At 41.0% G+C, this 14,891-nt stretch overlaps 1 protein-coding gene across 3 annotated transcripts in view; it reads right to left on the bottom strand.

The window, feature by feature from the left end:
• AFF3 (ALF transcription elongation factor 3) overlaps positions 1–14,891 on the bottom strand; it is a 310,637-nt gene that overhangs the window by 25,906 nt on the left and 269,840 nt on the right. For all 3 annotated transcript variants that reach the window (XM_079299766.1, XM_079299765.1, XM_079299764.1), the window contains 4 exons: positions 11,149–12,198; positions 9,775–9,899; positions 6,003–6,204; positions 3,351–3,478 (listed from right to left, as the gene is read on the bottom strand). In XM_079299766.1, coding sequence (XP_079155892.1) covers positions 3,351–3,478; positions 6,003–6,204; positions 9,775–9,899; positions 11,149–12,198 — 1,505 coding nt within the window. The remainder of the gene's footprint in view (positions 1–3,350; positions 3,479–6,002; positions 6,205–9,774; positions 9,900–11,148; positions 12,199–14,891) is intronic.

The following is a 14,891-nucleotide window of genomic DNA, read 5'->3' on the forward strand; positions in this document are numbered from 1 at the left end:
CAATGTATAGCTAATGGGTGTCTGCAGCACCTAAACCCATAAAGGTGGAAGAGATATTCAACAAAATATGAACTTAAAGAAAAATGCTGTAGAAGATGTATTATCTTGCTCCTATAAGGCAAGCAAAAAAAAAATAATGCAAGTGAAGAAAAACCACACATCGTGTTTGAAATTACAACTCAAAATTCAACTAAAAAAATAATCCCAATGAGCATGTTCTGATTTAGCATAAGGAAAGCTGGGAATCTGGGTGCACTCTGCTATTTTTTCATACCACACAAGCAGTATTTTGAGGAGGTGCCCTTGGGCACCCACAGGATGTCTACGCCTAGCATTCAAGGACAACAGACTTTGTTCCTAAATGCAGTTATAGGGAATTCTGTTATTCAGTGAAATCACAGAAGGACTCAATATGGCTTGAAGCATTATTATGTAGCCTTGAAAATATTCTCTTCATGGAGTCAGAAATCACCAAAAATCAGGAAATCTTACTAAAAATTACTACTGGAAACAGCATTGATGTCATTGACACATGTGGCATGCTGGGTACCTCAAAGTATACCTAGCTTTGTCAGCAAATGAGGGGAAGCAGAATTTTTTCTGTTTTTTGAAGACTGTTAGCTATATTTACTGTTATACTGCAGTGTATGAGTATACAGCACTCTGCCAAGCAAGATATACTTTTTACTGACCTACTTGTGTTCCAATTTATTGCTAGTGACAGCTGTTGTCAATGATCTGGAGAAAATAAATTGAGAATATAGTAAAGAGACACTGACTGGTCAGAAAAATTAGTTGTTGTTTTAAATCAAATATAAGGGATTTAGTGTCTTTAAAACTTTAGAGTCTGATTAAAATTAAGACTTTAAAGCCATGGCTGGATTACAGTAATTCAGAACTTCATGGATTATGAGATGAAATACTTCATAGGCATCATTTAGGACAAATGCTGCCATTAGGATTACTACATAATTTAGACCTACTGCATTGCATTTCTTCAAATCCTCTGCTGTGGTGCTATACAAATTTGAAAGGCACTGGCTGCCATGTTTAATTTGATCCTTCTAACATGTGAGTCAAATTTGTTGACATTTAACATTTGCAGCCAGTCTAATCTGCTACATTTCAGTGAATCCTCTGCACAGGAATTTCAGAATGAAGATCCAGTGTAGCTGGTATTCTGGTGGTGTATCCCAGCTACAAGTTGTGGATAACAGCTGTAGTACTTGACAATCTCCCTCCTGTAGTTAGCACAACAGGCATTAACTGTTTCTGGTTTTTAAGGCCAAATTAGGATATATTTGATTTTGTGTTTTATCTTTTCTGCCTTTTTAAACTTTTTTTAGTGGTCTACAAGTTGCTTGGGGATATTCTACATGGAAGGCACTACACATGAACAGTTTAATTGCATCTCTCTCTGAAAAGATGAAACAGTTTTATTGGAGATGCTTGCCAGAGGAATCACTTGTAACACTAATGGAGAGAGCTGGTGATAAAAGCCTCTCAGATGATAGAGATGGTGACCAAAGCAGATTTCCTATGACTATATCCTAGGGGAAAAACAAAACAAACCAGTCCCCCTTTTTTTTTGTCAGCAGCTTGAAGGAAAATCAGATGAAGACACAATAGTTTCGTTGTAACTGTTTCTGACTACTTTTTTTTCTAATCCTGAGATAAGCACATCCTACAATTTTGACTTTTATCAGACATTCTGACAGCTTTCTGCCTTGTATGTACGTGTTTAAACTGCAGAAAAAATTGAGCAGTTGCAAGTAAATTATAGATGATAGAGTATTTTAAGAGACATGAAGAGTTAGGTAGTACTTATAAACAGTTTCATGTTTCTTCAATAGAGATTGTTGAATAAGTGTGCCAGAAAAGTGAAAAACATGGAGGGAGGTGGAGAAAGAGGATGAATAAAGATATATACACAGGAGACTTTTCTTCAAAAGAGGTGGAAAAACTGATTACCTTTATTCAGCTTGCATCTGCTTATGACTGCCATGAATGTACACAAAAATTAATCTCACCAGTTCTCTTTTCTTGACAAATAAACCAGTAGTATCCTTTTGAAGTCTACAGGAATTATTTATACCTTATAGTAGGAAACATGGTTTCTTTTTATGAGAGGGTGCTTGAGACCAGATAGTGTGAACAAGCATAACAACAACAAAAACAAACAAACAAACAAAAAAATTAAAATCCCAGTTTGGGTAGAAAGCAGTTCCTAAGGAAACCAGGGTTATCCTTTGGTATAAAGGAGTTTGAGATGTCATGGGTGAAAGTCTGGAAATACAAAAAATATGTCAAGGTCATGCAGCTCAAAGCTTCAGGCAGTTTGAGGCATACCTTGAACAGAGCCTCTTATACACTACCCAGAAACAAATATCAGTATTTGCAGGCCATAACATTACCAGTAAAAAAGAATCTGGATTTTCTAGATACTGGGATTTCAATCTTCAGTTTCACCATTATATTCACTAAATAATACTATGTCCTAAATTACTTTGGAGACAAACTAGCTTTTTTAATTTACCAAAAATAAAGACAAATTACAAGCTTAAATTATTTTAAGAGGAGAGAGCAAAGGATGTGTGAACAAAGTGGAAGTGTGCAGTGCCAGGTGTCTCTCCAGATGCTCATGCTAAAACCATTGCTGTTTTCCTGCTGCCCCTACCTTTAGCTGAAATAGCCACAACAGCAGCAGCTGTCAAGGCTCAGGGATGCAGGGATGACTCCAACTCAGGCTTGCCCTGCTCACCTTGCTTGGGTGTTGTGGGACTGATCCCTGACAGCTGCATTCTGCATCCTGGCTCTTGGCTCCCTGTCTTTTAGGCAACAGCCAGTTCTCACTGCTCCTGGATGATCATGGACTTTTGACAAAGGTTTGCAGTGACAGAACAAGTGGGAGTGATTCAAAACTGAAAGATGATAGGTTTAGACTAGATGTTAGGAGGAAATTTTTTACTCTGAAGTATGGGAACAGATAATTTGTGGAGTTACCCATACCTGTAAGTGTTCCAGGACAGGTTGAGTGGAGCTTTGAATAATCGGTCTAGTGGGTGGCAGCCCTTCCCATGGAGTGGAATTGGCACTCAGTGTTCTCTAAGGTACTTTAAACTCAAACCATTCTATGACTCCATGATTCTATACATTCTACAATTCTGTGGTTAGAAATTTAGTTTATGGTGAAAAATTATGGTTTTAGATAGCATTTCTCATTAATTTCTCAATGTACAGTAAGTATTACTTTAATACTTATAAAAATGTCTCAGTTCCTGTTGGACAAATTGTATTTTTCTCTCTTTAAATGCCATTGTTTTATTTATTTTTAAAGGGTATGTACTCACATATCATCGAAGACAAGCTTTGTTCTTCTGCAATCCCTGGGTGTGGTGGACAGAGGTGACCAGGGCTCTGTTTGGAACTGTGGCTTATTGCAGAGAAGAACATTTTCTGAATTGATGTGAATTGATTTCTAGATAACAAACAGTAGACAAGACATTTAGGAATTGGCTAGTAACTTAAAAAAGCCCCAAGTAACAAAAACCAGAGAGTCTTTGCATTGTGTTATAAATTGGAAGGTAATTTTCCTGCTATTTCAGCAGGGAGTGTGTGTAAGTGTCCTGACACTGAAGGCCACAAATTCACAGATATTGCTCAGAGCACTTGTAAAGGGTTTGAGTTTCAATGTGATATACAGCAGAAACTAAGCTAAACTATTAGTAGCTACCAAAGTACTCTGAAACATAGCAAGTGAAATTATTAAAGAATAGATCTGTTGTCATTTAGAAGATTGAGTTATACCTCTTGCCTTCAGCTTCCATCCAAGCATTGTACCTTGCTTAGGAGAGCATGGCTCACATTTGACTTGTTTCACACTACACTGGTGATGTGCCTGTGTTGTATGAATTTGTAGCCCAGGTTTCTTTGTGCTCCAGAGCTCCCCTGATAAGCTTGAAAGATCACTTCTCTGTGCTGCAGTGGAAACACATGTCTTTTGGCAGGGTCTTATGCACTCCCTCAGCTGCAGTCCTGTTCTTCATGGGGCCTGCTGAGCACCTTCATCCCACTGTGCATCCCACCATTGCTACTGTGCAATGGTATGGAGCAAAACAGAGAGCCCCAGGTGGTTTTTAGTTAATAACCACAGCCAAAAATGCTGTTCCATTGTCAGGTGAAAGGCAGAAAGGCACCAGAGACATGGGGAAAAAAGCTCAAATGGATGAATTCCCACTGTGGGCAAGCTTTGCTTGCAGTTTCTCACAGATATTTGAAGGACCACTTGGGCTTGCTAGAAGAGTGCCAGATGGGAAAATGGGATAAAACAAAGCTAAGTGTAACATTTATAGTTCATGAGCTCTCATCTTCTATATGGCACATCCAGTTCATCAGGCTAAAGTTTTCAGATGAATAACCAGATACATAAGAATTTTATTGCAAAGGTTCTTAAATGTTGACCAAATGGTGCATTGCTAGGCTATGCAGAAAATCTCAGTGAAATGCATTTGCTAAGGGTGTGGATCATAAAGCAATCACCTTTTACTTTTGATTTCCAGCACATTTGCCTGTGAAGGAGTTTAAATTATTTTCAAGATGCCCAGCGAAGACTCATAATTATAATTCTGAATGGGTTATAAACTTCTAAATTTATATTTTGGAAGTTAAAATGTTTGAAACTTTACATTTAATTAATGAAAAATAAATTAATAACTACAATGTTAAAGGCCTTTTAACTGGAATATTTTATGTAATTTTTTTTTTTTATAATTTACCAAAAGCATCTATGAGATATTCTTGGAAAACACAATTTATGTTAACCTGGTTTTGAAAATGTGTCCAAAATGAAGATTATATTTACTACTTTGTCCTTTGCTTTCAAAAAAAAAAGAGAAAAAAGTATAAACATATATGCTTAACAGATAGAGGGGGGCCACTTATCCCCACAGCAAAAATTGCTGGAAGAGATCACTGCTACAATACAGGTAGCTTCTTTTCCTAGTTGCTTAGGCACTAATACTTAGGTTTTTGAAGCCTCTTGTACATCAAACAACAAACACAGCAAATAGATACAGAATAAAAAACATGAATAGCTTTTGTAGCAAGGAGAGGTGCATGGGCAGCAGAGTGTCTTAACAGCTTCTCCAGATGCTACAGCAGTGAACATCAAGATGATGGTATCCAGATTGTTTCCTCTAGGTATTTCACACAAAGCAGAACAGTATCACAGGGAAGAGGGGACAGTAGTCTGCCCTTGATCATCTACTCTCAGTGTCCTGTAGGCTGGAGGGTAGGGTATGAAAGAAGAGATGAGAGAGAGATAGAAATTCCTTCAATCAAAAGAGCTAACAGGCTCTTCACTCCAGCATCCTAACCACAGAACTCATGCAGAAATGGGGGCAGCTTCTACTCCTCTCTCTCTGTGTTCTGAAGGCAGAGGCCACAATGCAGTGCTGTAGTACAGCCTTATCTGGAAGAGTGCTCTGGGCACACTTAATATGAGCAAGACTCTCTGGTAAGGATATAAATACAACTCTGATGGAACTGAGTTGTGAGGCTGGTGCTAAGGTGTCACTGGTATAAGTAGAATCTGAAGAAGTTTGTTCTAAGACAGGTAGAAGAATTTGTCTGCAGGCACACTCATGGTTAGGCAGTGGCTGAGTCAGCTCTTACAGAGTAGGGACCTCATGCACCATGAACGTAGGGGACTTGCATCATGCCCAGGCAATGCTCTGGAGGCCTACAGTCATTTGTTTTGGGCCATTAGCTTTTACCTTTTGCTTATGTAGCCTTTGCTATTTGCTTGTTTTACAGCCTGCCCTCTTTCCTTTCTTCTATGCCTTGCTAAACTCCAAACCAGAAAAACTGAACTTACAAAATAACATTCATTATTACAGCATTTTTTTTTTTTGCATAGCATTCTGCAAAAGTATCACAGACTGCAAGACAAAGTGGAAAATATTCTGCTAAGCTTTATATGGTGAACAACAGCATACACTTACATTGAAGTCTCCAGGATGTGGCTGTGACTGGATTTCACCCTTATGTTTTTTGCTGGAGGAGATTGAAGGTAATAGACTGCTGCCATTAGGTCTGCTGGAGGAAGTTAAATCATCGTTGGAATATTTGTGTTTTGATGCATCAGAGAGGGGAGAGACGGGTGACCGAAGCATTTTCTCATTTTTATTTATTGGTATTGCCAAGCTGGAAATGGAAATTACAGTAATGGAGTGTCACAAAGCTGGCTTTGAGAAAGGTAAATGTTTTATATATAACCAAAACTTAGAATTTAAAACCTGCTGGCAGGATAAAGTCTATTGGTATCTGGAAATGAGCTTACAGGATTGGCACCAAGAGCTCATTTACAAATTTGTATCATGTTTCTTCTCTTTCCCTTCAAGGCAAATTGTCATTCTGCAGTTAATATAAAGTCTGTATCAGAGTACTTGAAAAAAAAAAATACAGAGATAAATGGCTACTTGCTCACCATTTCTTAAGGGATAGCTGGAGATGAAGATTAGGCTCTGAAGTGTAAGTTCAGGTTATGGAGCCCTATTTCACCATTACAGGTGACAATTTATAAGCCATGGCAATAAAACCATATGTGAACTAAAACAGGAAATGTGTTTAAAGATGACTGGCTCGTCTTTGTGCTCAGTGCCCATCCTTTGGTAGCAGTGTTTATACTAATCTAATACAGATTTTGAAGACAAAGAAAGATAGGCTGATAATGCAGACAAAAGGAAACATATGCAAACAGTAGACACAGAGAAATGTGAGCTGCTCTATCTTCTAAAGCAGAAAGCTGTAACACAGTATTTTCAGCTTTCGTTTATTTGGGAGAAGTTTTGGATGAGAAGTCAGAAAGACCATACAAATATGCCCAGAAATAAACTGCAGATGCACTTAATTGAAGAAAATATTCAACTGAAAATCTTAAAGTAACACACAAAAAATTCCAGTTTTTTAAAGAAGATAGTTGGCATTAAGACTAAAACTGTGATTAAGGTCAGAAAGACAATTTTAACAATATACCTTTCCCTGTCACATTCCCCTTTATTCAGCCTATTACTTTTTATGGACAATTCTCACTTCTTTATAGTTACTGTATCAGACAATATACACTTAATGGAATCACAAAAAAAGAATACAGTAAAAACTGTACTTCATTTCTGCACATAATTTCAGGGAACAGAGCTAATTAAATGTGCTCTTATCATACATTTGTCCATTTATCTGGCAAGTCTTTAAAAAGCAGCTGTAAAAGAAGCCATGAATCGTAATTCAGAACCTTTACTGTTTCACTGGCATAGTACTTCTAAAACACTATGTCACCTGTTTTGCTTTAATGACCAATGGTGTTTACAAAAGCAAGACTCAGAGTGTGACAGACAGACATCTGTGCCCTTCTTCTCCCTCTAAGAAAGATCTTTAGAACTATGTTGAACATGCAGGCTGATGCTGCCATTTCTTTTCCTCTTTCCAAACATAAACCCATGCCTTAGCTACCCATGTTTATAATCACTGTCAAAGCATCCAAGGGAAGCCATGCCTCTTTGGAAGTATACTCAACCCTCAAAAGCTCAGCCCTACACTTGTGAGGAGTAGCTGAAATTTCTGCTTGTGCTGCATACCTCCTACACGGCCTTTGGACACTGAGTAGGGCCCACCTAAACACAGTGTGAGCAGCCAAAGAGCAGCAGCACATCTTGTACTGAGAGGCCATGCAGGACAACTTGTAGCAGAGCACTGTCAGAGCTGTGATCTGCTGGGAATGGGCAGACTGTGCAGCTGATATAGGTGCAAGAGATTCGGGATATCTCTGAGCCTGCAGCCTTTCTTGTCAGACAGGATCTCAGTCTGCATCTCAGACTGTAATTCCACAATAGAAAATGCTTATGGCTGAAGGTGGTTTTGCTCCTCTCATTGCTACCAGCCCTCAGCTGTGCTGCCAAAACTGTCTGGGTGGCTTTACTGGGAGATGAATAATACTACTCTGGAAAAAAAAAAACACCCCCCCAAAAAATAAGGTAAAAGCCAGAGCAAAAGAAAGATAAAATAGAAAAAGGATAAGTAAAAGAGAAAGGAGAAAAAAAAAAAAAGAAGAAATAGAAGGAAAAGAAGAAAAATAAAAGAAGGAAAAGAGAAAGGAAAAGGTAAAGAAGAAGGAAAAGACAATGAAAAGGAAAATGAAAAGGGAAAAGAAAGAGTTTTGGTTTCAAACAAGTTACTTGAGTATATTTACAGAAGAACCTCAGAGGCCTCTATGGTGGTAAAACTCAAGAGAGGATGTGCCAGCATGAGCTGGTTGCAAGAGGACCAGGAGGTTCTGATATCTGCACTGCTGGGTTACCTACAGCCTCAGGAGCCCTTCCTCAGCTGTGGGAATATCAGCATTTGATATCATGTCCTACACTGTGGCACAAACTACAGAAACATCTTGGAAGCAGAGCAAACCAGGAGGCAACTGTAGGAATTATGAGGCAACTGCACATTTCAGAAATTCTTTGTATCTCTAATACACAGTTGTTACTGGAAGTACTGAATATAATGTCAAGAAAAAAACAAATTCTTGTCTTGCTTCCAGGAAGCACAGAATTAACCCTGTGACACAGCAAGCTATGACAGCCTTGCTACTCTCTGAAAAATAATGCAACATAAAGCATATGACACTGAGGTAACAGGAACAGCATGTCTGCATGCAACTACCCACAAGAAAGGAACTGTTCTGGGCATAGTTTTCACTTTATGAAATGTATGTGACATATCAGAACAAAGAAATTGAATGTGTATTTTTGAATAAACACTATATATATATATATCTATCAGTTTTCTTCATGCTTTTTTCCAGTAATAATGACAAGGATTTCTCAATTGCATCAAAGATATGTACAATAAAAAAGCATACTACAATAAATAAAAATATTTTCTTATTTTGTAATAGTTTCACCCCAAGAAGTACCCTGATACTACCAGAAAAATAATAACAATGATAAAAATAAATACTGATAACCAGCATGTACCAAGCAGCATGCAGCTGAACTCTGAAAACGTGCATGTCTAAGTTTGACTGCTGGAAGTCCCCAGAGAAACTCAAGTGTGATTGCTCTGACATTGATAGTGCTCTGTGTGCATAAACCATGCCAGTGAATGCTAAATATTCATCTTTTGTTTCATGCCTTCGAAAAAAATCTCACTTTTAAAAAGTCTTAAGTTCTTTGTCCTAGAATACTTACTAATTACACAGAAAGGAATGCTTATAATATCAAAAACACCGATTCCCAAATATGTTCTGGAGCTGAGTATTGCAGGCATTGTTATTAATTTTGTTTTCAATCTTTTCCATAGAGCTGATACATAATTCTATTTATACAGCCAAACTTAAAGCTTGAAACTTGTAAGTAAAGAAAGTAAAAAAAGTCAAAGTAAAGAAAGGGCTATAAGGTGGTTGTAAATGTGAATTACTCCCTACAACACAGTGTTAGGGAATATGCCTTGGACAATCACACTGCTCTAGCTATAATTACTTGTTCCATCAGCTCACACTTGAGCTCACAACTTCTTTGTGCAACAGGACAAAAATGCAAGTACATGAATATATCAAGAGCTACTAATTTCACCATTAAACCAGAAGAACAGAGACTGCAGAGGTTAATTTTTCAACATAAAATGTGATCATTAAAAAATAAATCCTTCTAAAGGGAAAAATAACACCTGGCAATAAATTGCAACAAGTTGTATGATTCAGTGGTAACTAAGAAGGAAAAAGCTTACCTATTTTCATTTATATTGCAGTGATTTGCTGTTGTGATGCTTTGGGCAGAGGCAGCTAATCGTGAAGAACTCTCTCGCTCTAAGTGAGTCTTCTTGATGTCTCTGCACTCTTCCTCATTCTCACACTGAGTGAAGAGAAAAGCAACAATTTTTTATGGTTTGGATTTACTAGGGATCCAAAAATATTTCAACCAGTCAGGGACCAGTATTTTCTGTCATTTTGTTACAAATAATGATACTTTGAGTATATACCTAACAGGAATCAGAGATGATTGGTCCATGTCTTAAAAAACAAAATCTAAAGAGGCAGCATGTAAAAAAAGGGATACTATATAAAACTTTATTTCTACCAGTTCCCCACTTGAACCTGGGTTGCCACCTTTCAGATACTAATAAAAAAAGAACGAAAAAATAAAGAAATATAAAGCAATACCAAAGACTGCTTTAAATAAATGGTCCTCAAAAATAGACAGATCCACCTGCACACATACTGTAGCTTAGAGGACAACAGATGACTGGTCCCACAGCAAAACTGTCCAGAAATTGAGCAGATGGTGATCCCAGTTCAGAATGACTTTTGGGGTCAGACTGGTACAAACAGACCAGAAAGCCTGCTTGGTGGACAGCTTTGGCCATGGAGTGGAAGGAGCTTTTCCCCTGGCACCAGAAAGTGAGTGGGAGAAGTAGGGCACAGAAGGGTGATGTGAGCAGAGGGTTGTGCTCACCCAAGCACTGTGACAGTGCTGCTGAACAAGGGGCAGCTAATGGACTATGGTCCAACTCCTATATCTATAGCCCCAAGGGAAAATGGGGCCACCAGGGTGTGAGGGAGCCAGGATCCAGAACCCGTCAGGTCCCAGGTGTCTGTGAATGCATCCCTCACAAAGCCAGGGCTGCGACTGAAGGGTTTGCCTCTTGCTGACAGTCAGAAGGGAAAAAAGATGCTGCCTCTTCTTTAACCACACACACAGTAATACTGCATAGACTATGACAAGACAGCAGACAGTTGTCCCTTTGCTGACCTGAGCATCATTTCCAAATGCTCAGGTTTTGAGAGAAGCCTCAGGAGAGAAAATTATGCTTCTATAAAGGCAATGCCTTCACTAAAGCACGCAAAGGCACACGCCAGCAGTCAACGCTGTATCCAAGGAGCTGTGATCCCTCGCGGCCAGGAATTCCATCACCTCCAGGGATGGCATTTCCCCTGGGGTTTGGCCAGTCCCTACGCGGAAAGCAGGGGCAAATCCCAGCTCTGAAAGGCCAGAGAAGATGAGAAGATGCTGCCATCGAGCACTGGACGTGGGTGCAAGCGGTGTTAGCCTCCCATCGCTGGAGGCTCCCCTACCCCCTCTGATCGGTTTCCCAGCTGCTCACCTTGCGTTTCCTTCTAGATTTCGGTAAACCCTTCTCTGCGGGGGGTTCAGCACTACTACCCTGCGGGAAGCTGGCCGCCTGGTTTGCTCCGGCGCTCATGGCCAGCGGTTCTTCGGGCAAACGCTCTGGAATCCTGGACAAAAGAGCCAAGTCAATGTTGACCCACAGCGACTTTACCTCATCACTGTCTTTCAGAGGAGACAGGAGCTCATTCCTACCGAAAGGAACCAGGGTGTAAAACTGTTCCTCCAGCTCCTTTGCTATTTCACTACTAGTCCTGGCATTAATAGAGCCAAAGGCACTGCAGCCGCCGTGGGGTTTGCTGGCGGTGCCGGTCCCCGCGTCCTTGGCACCCCGCGGCTCGGGCCCGGCTGCCGCTGGCGCCTTGGGCAGCGGGCGCTCCTCCCGCTCCGACTCAGAGCCTGAGTCGGAGGAGGACGATGAGGATGAAGACTCGGTCTCGATGAACTCCTTGGATTTGGGGGCCGTTTTGCTCGGCCCTCGGGCCCGGCGCTTCTCGCCAGCTGCGGCCGAGCGGGGCTCCCGGCGATGCCCCGCTCTGCAGCCGCCGCCGCCGGGCCGGGCCCTGGGCGCCTCGCCAGCGGCGCTGTCAGGGCAGCCGTGGCTCCGGGGGGGCTCCTCTGCGCTGGGGCAGGGCGGCCCGTCTGCGGCGGGGTTCCTCTCGGCTCGCCGCGGTGCCTTCTTCCCTGCTGCCCGCCTCGGCGGCCCGCCGTCGGCGGCGAGCGGTGATTTCTGCCGGCTGCCCTTGCTGCCTGGCGCTTTGTTGGCGGTCCTGGGCCGCGGCCCGTCCCCCGCGGCGGCGGCGGCGTTGGCGGCGGCGTTGGCGGTGCGGTTCTCCTCAGTGCGGTGCTCGGCCGGGCCGTCAGCCGGGGCCTTCGGTCCTTCCTGCCGCTCTACCTTCGCGCGGCCGTAGTACGGATGGGATTCCAGCGCCGGGCCATCGTGGTGGCTTAGGATGGGTGCCTTGTGAGGGGTGACTTTGTTCAGCCACTTGTCCAGCTGCCACTTGTTGGACGAGGGCGGCTCAGGCTGAAAGGGAAACAGACGGCAACGAGCTTAGTGCCGAGAGAGACCCTGCCGCCCCACGGCGGGGGTCCCTCCGTGCACCAGAGATTCTCCTTCGGCCCCAGAGCCGCCCCAGCCCCCGGCAGCCCCTGGCACTGGCTCTGCGTGGCAGGACCGGCCCCATGCCTTGCAAGCGGGGATGATTTCGGTTTCAGAATGGGGTTTGGAAATGAAGGAGAAGGTGCATCATTTCCAAGGGTGATTCACAACAGCACTACTGCCATTTGTTCTACTGGGAAATGCTTTCAAACTTCCAAATAGAGAAAAATGCAATGGGGATAGGAAGGGATGAAAACAAGGCAGAGGTGCAGCTGAGGCTAGGGAAGGATAGCTCTCAGGAAAGCTAGAGATGTGTATTTTGTGTCCTGGGCCACTGCAGTATATACAGAAAGAATTTAAAGAACATCCAAAGTGGCATGTCGGGGACTTGGAGGGCTAACCAGGCACTTCATGTAATCTGCCTGTAGTGTGGACATTGCAATCCACAAACATTTGTTGTGTGATGGTGCTGTCAGGGGTTCATTTTGTGAGTATTGTGTGGCTGTTAGCTTTTCTTTTAATGTCTGTCCAAACACTATCAAGTTATAAGAGCACATCTAAAACATAATGGTGTTTGGACAGGGAAGAAGTGGGGTAATCATGATTTCAAATGTAACTAGAGCTGAAACAATGTTATTTCAGAACAATATGTGACTGTTTTCTAGCACTTCTTGCAATCCGTAATTTGAATGTAAAATAAAATGAAGAGGAAAGGCAAAAACCCCCAAAAGAAATACGTGATGGAGTAGATGGCTATAGCCATAACCTAACCCCACAAAAGCCAAAGTGAAAAATTTCCTGATTTCCTCAGATGGAACCAATATTGAGTTCACTAGGCTATTGCATGTGAACAGTCAAAAACTGCGTCATGAGTCAAACATGAAAACCATCAGTGCTCTGGAAGAAAGCTTGCTCAAGAGAGAATATCCACAGTCTCTAACTTAAAAGAGTATCTTACTTCTTATGTAAAGGAGATGCCTGAGGGCAACACAGGTTTCCTGTACAGCCAAGGGCGCCTTCAGAATCACCCACTGAGGATTGTATGCACTCTACATGGAGCAAAGGCTCATAAAACAAGCAAAAAAATTAGATATTGGAATTCATATGATAAAGATATTCCTTCTAGCAAAAGTGTCTAATTTACTTGTTACTGAGCTAGCTCAGACCTATGGGAAGTTTGCAGGACTGGCTTACATTTGTGTTTTTTAAAGCACGCTCCCTAATACCTGACATGAGGAATTTCTTTCCTGAGCTGTAAATCTTGAAAATGGATGGTCAATATTTCTCTTGGACGAAGCTGTATTTTTACAACCCTTAACTCTTTATCTAAAAATGAACAGCATTTTTTTTTATTGCTGTTGAAAATACAGATAGATTTGTTTGGTGCCATTCACTGTGCACATAATGAATTTACTAGATATATAATAAAAGTTTCACTATACATGGAAGTCTTTTCACTCTTCAGATTTATTTCAGAAAAGGAAATACATCGGAAGCACATGGGGAAGAATACACCTCTGCCTATAAGCATAGGTCAGAGTGAGTGCTGCTTGTAAGTTCAAAAAAACTTCAAATTCATCTGTTACATCCCATTCTGCCTCTCTATGTATCTTTCAATTCTTGAAAATGGTGGCTTATGGATTTCAAGGAATCACAATAAAACAGGAGAAAAATGTGATTACATTCTACAGTGGTATAACCTGGCAGTGCAGGACTTTCCCAGAGCAGTATGTCTGTCTTTAGACATAATACCTATAGTCCTACCAATGTATCTGCCAACTATGAAGTTTAATAAAAAGGATCAACAGTGTTACCAGCATTACTGGCTTTGTCAGGAGTTTCAGGTGCACTTCTGAGGTTTAACTAAATAAAAATTCAAATCTTTGTGGCTTCTGAAAAAAACCCCTAAGATCTGTCTGCTAAAAAAATCTTTTAAGATACATCTAATAAAAGTAAAATGTCTGCAGCCCATCAGATAAATTTAAAGAATCCAAATTTAAATAATCAGAATTTTAAAATCTTTCTCACTAATTTTGGCCCCTGATACCATTTTGGAATATTTGAGATTGTCAGTCTACATAAGTGATGCCAATTCGTTCATTTTTGGAAGTAATTTATTCAATTGATTGTTCTAACTGAAAATTACTGTACCTTGAATTCATATTAAAAAAGAAGGTTACTTGCAAGAGAAAAAATCATGACAGCCAAGAATAGATAGCAGGACTGGTAAAAAGATGGACTGGGAAAATTCACCTGAGAATTTCTGCCCATCCATTATACATCCTTAATTGTAATTATTTGTGGGAGGAAAAAAAAATCGCTAATTTCTGTTCCACACACCATTCTATGGAAGAAAAGCTGATTTGCCTGAATTGGAAGTTTTTCAGCAGCATGTAAGGATAGAAATACCTGTGAATGCATATCCAGAGTATTCTGATACCAAAATGCTCTTGGCCCGTTGGTTTTGGTGTCATGGAAATATGCTGCCCCCAGGGCCTTTTAGAGAACTGGGCAGTTTTCAACTGGGGTAAAGCCAGTGCTGTCCAGATGGGCACCAGTAATAGGAATAACAGTCTGTGATCAGCTGACTTGCAATTAAATATAGGTTTGGCATGAAA

The sequence above is a fragment of the Erithacus rubecula genome (assembly GCF_903797595.1).
Source record: "Erithacus rubecula genome assembly, chromosome: 1".
NCBI lineage: Eukaryota > Metazoa > Chordata > Aves > Passeriformes > Muscicapidae > Erithacus > Erithacus rubecula.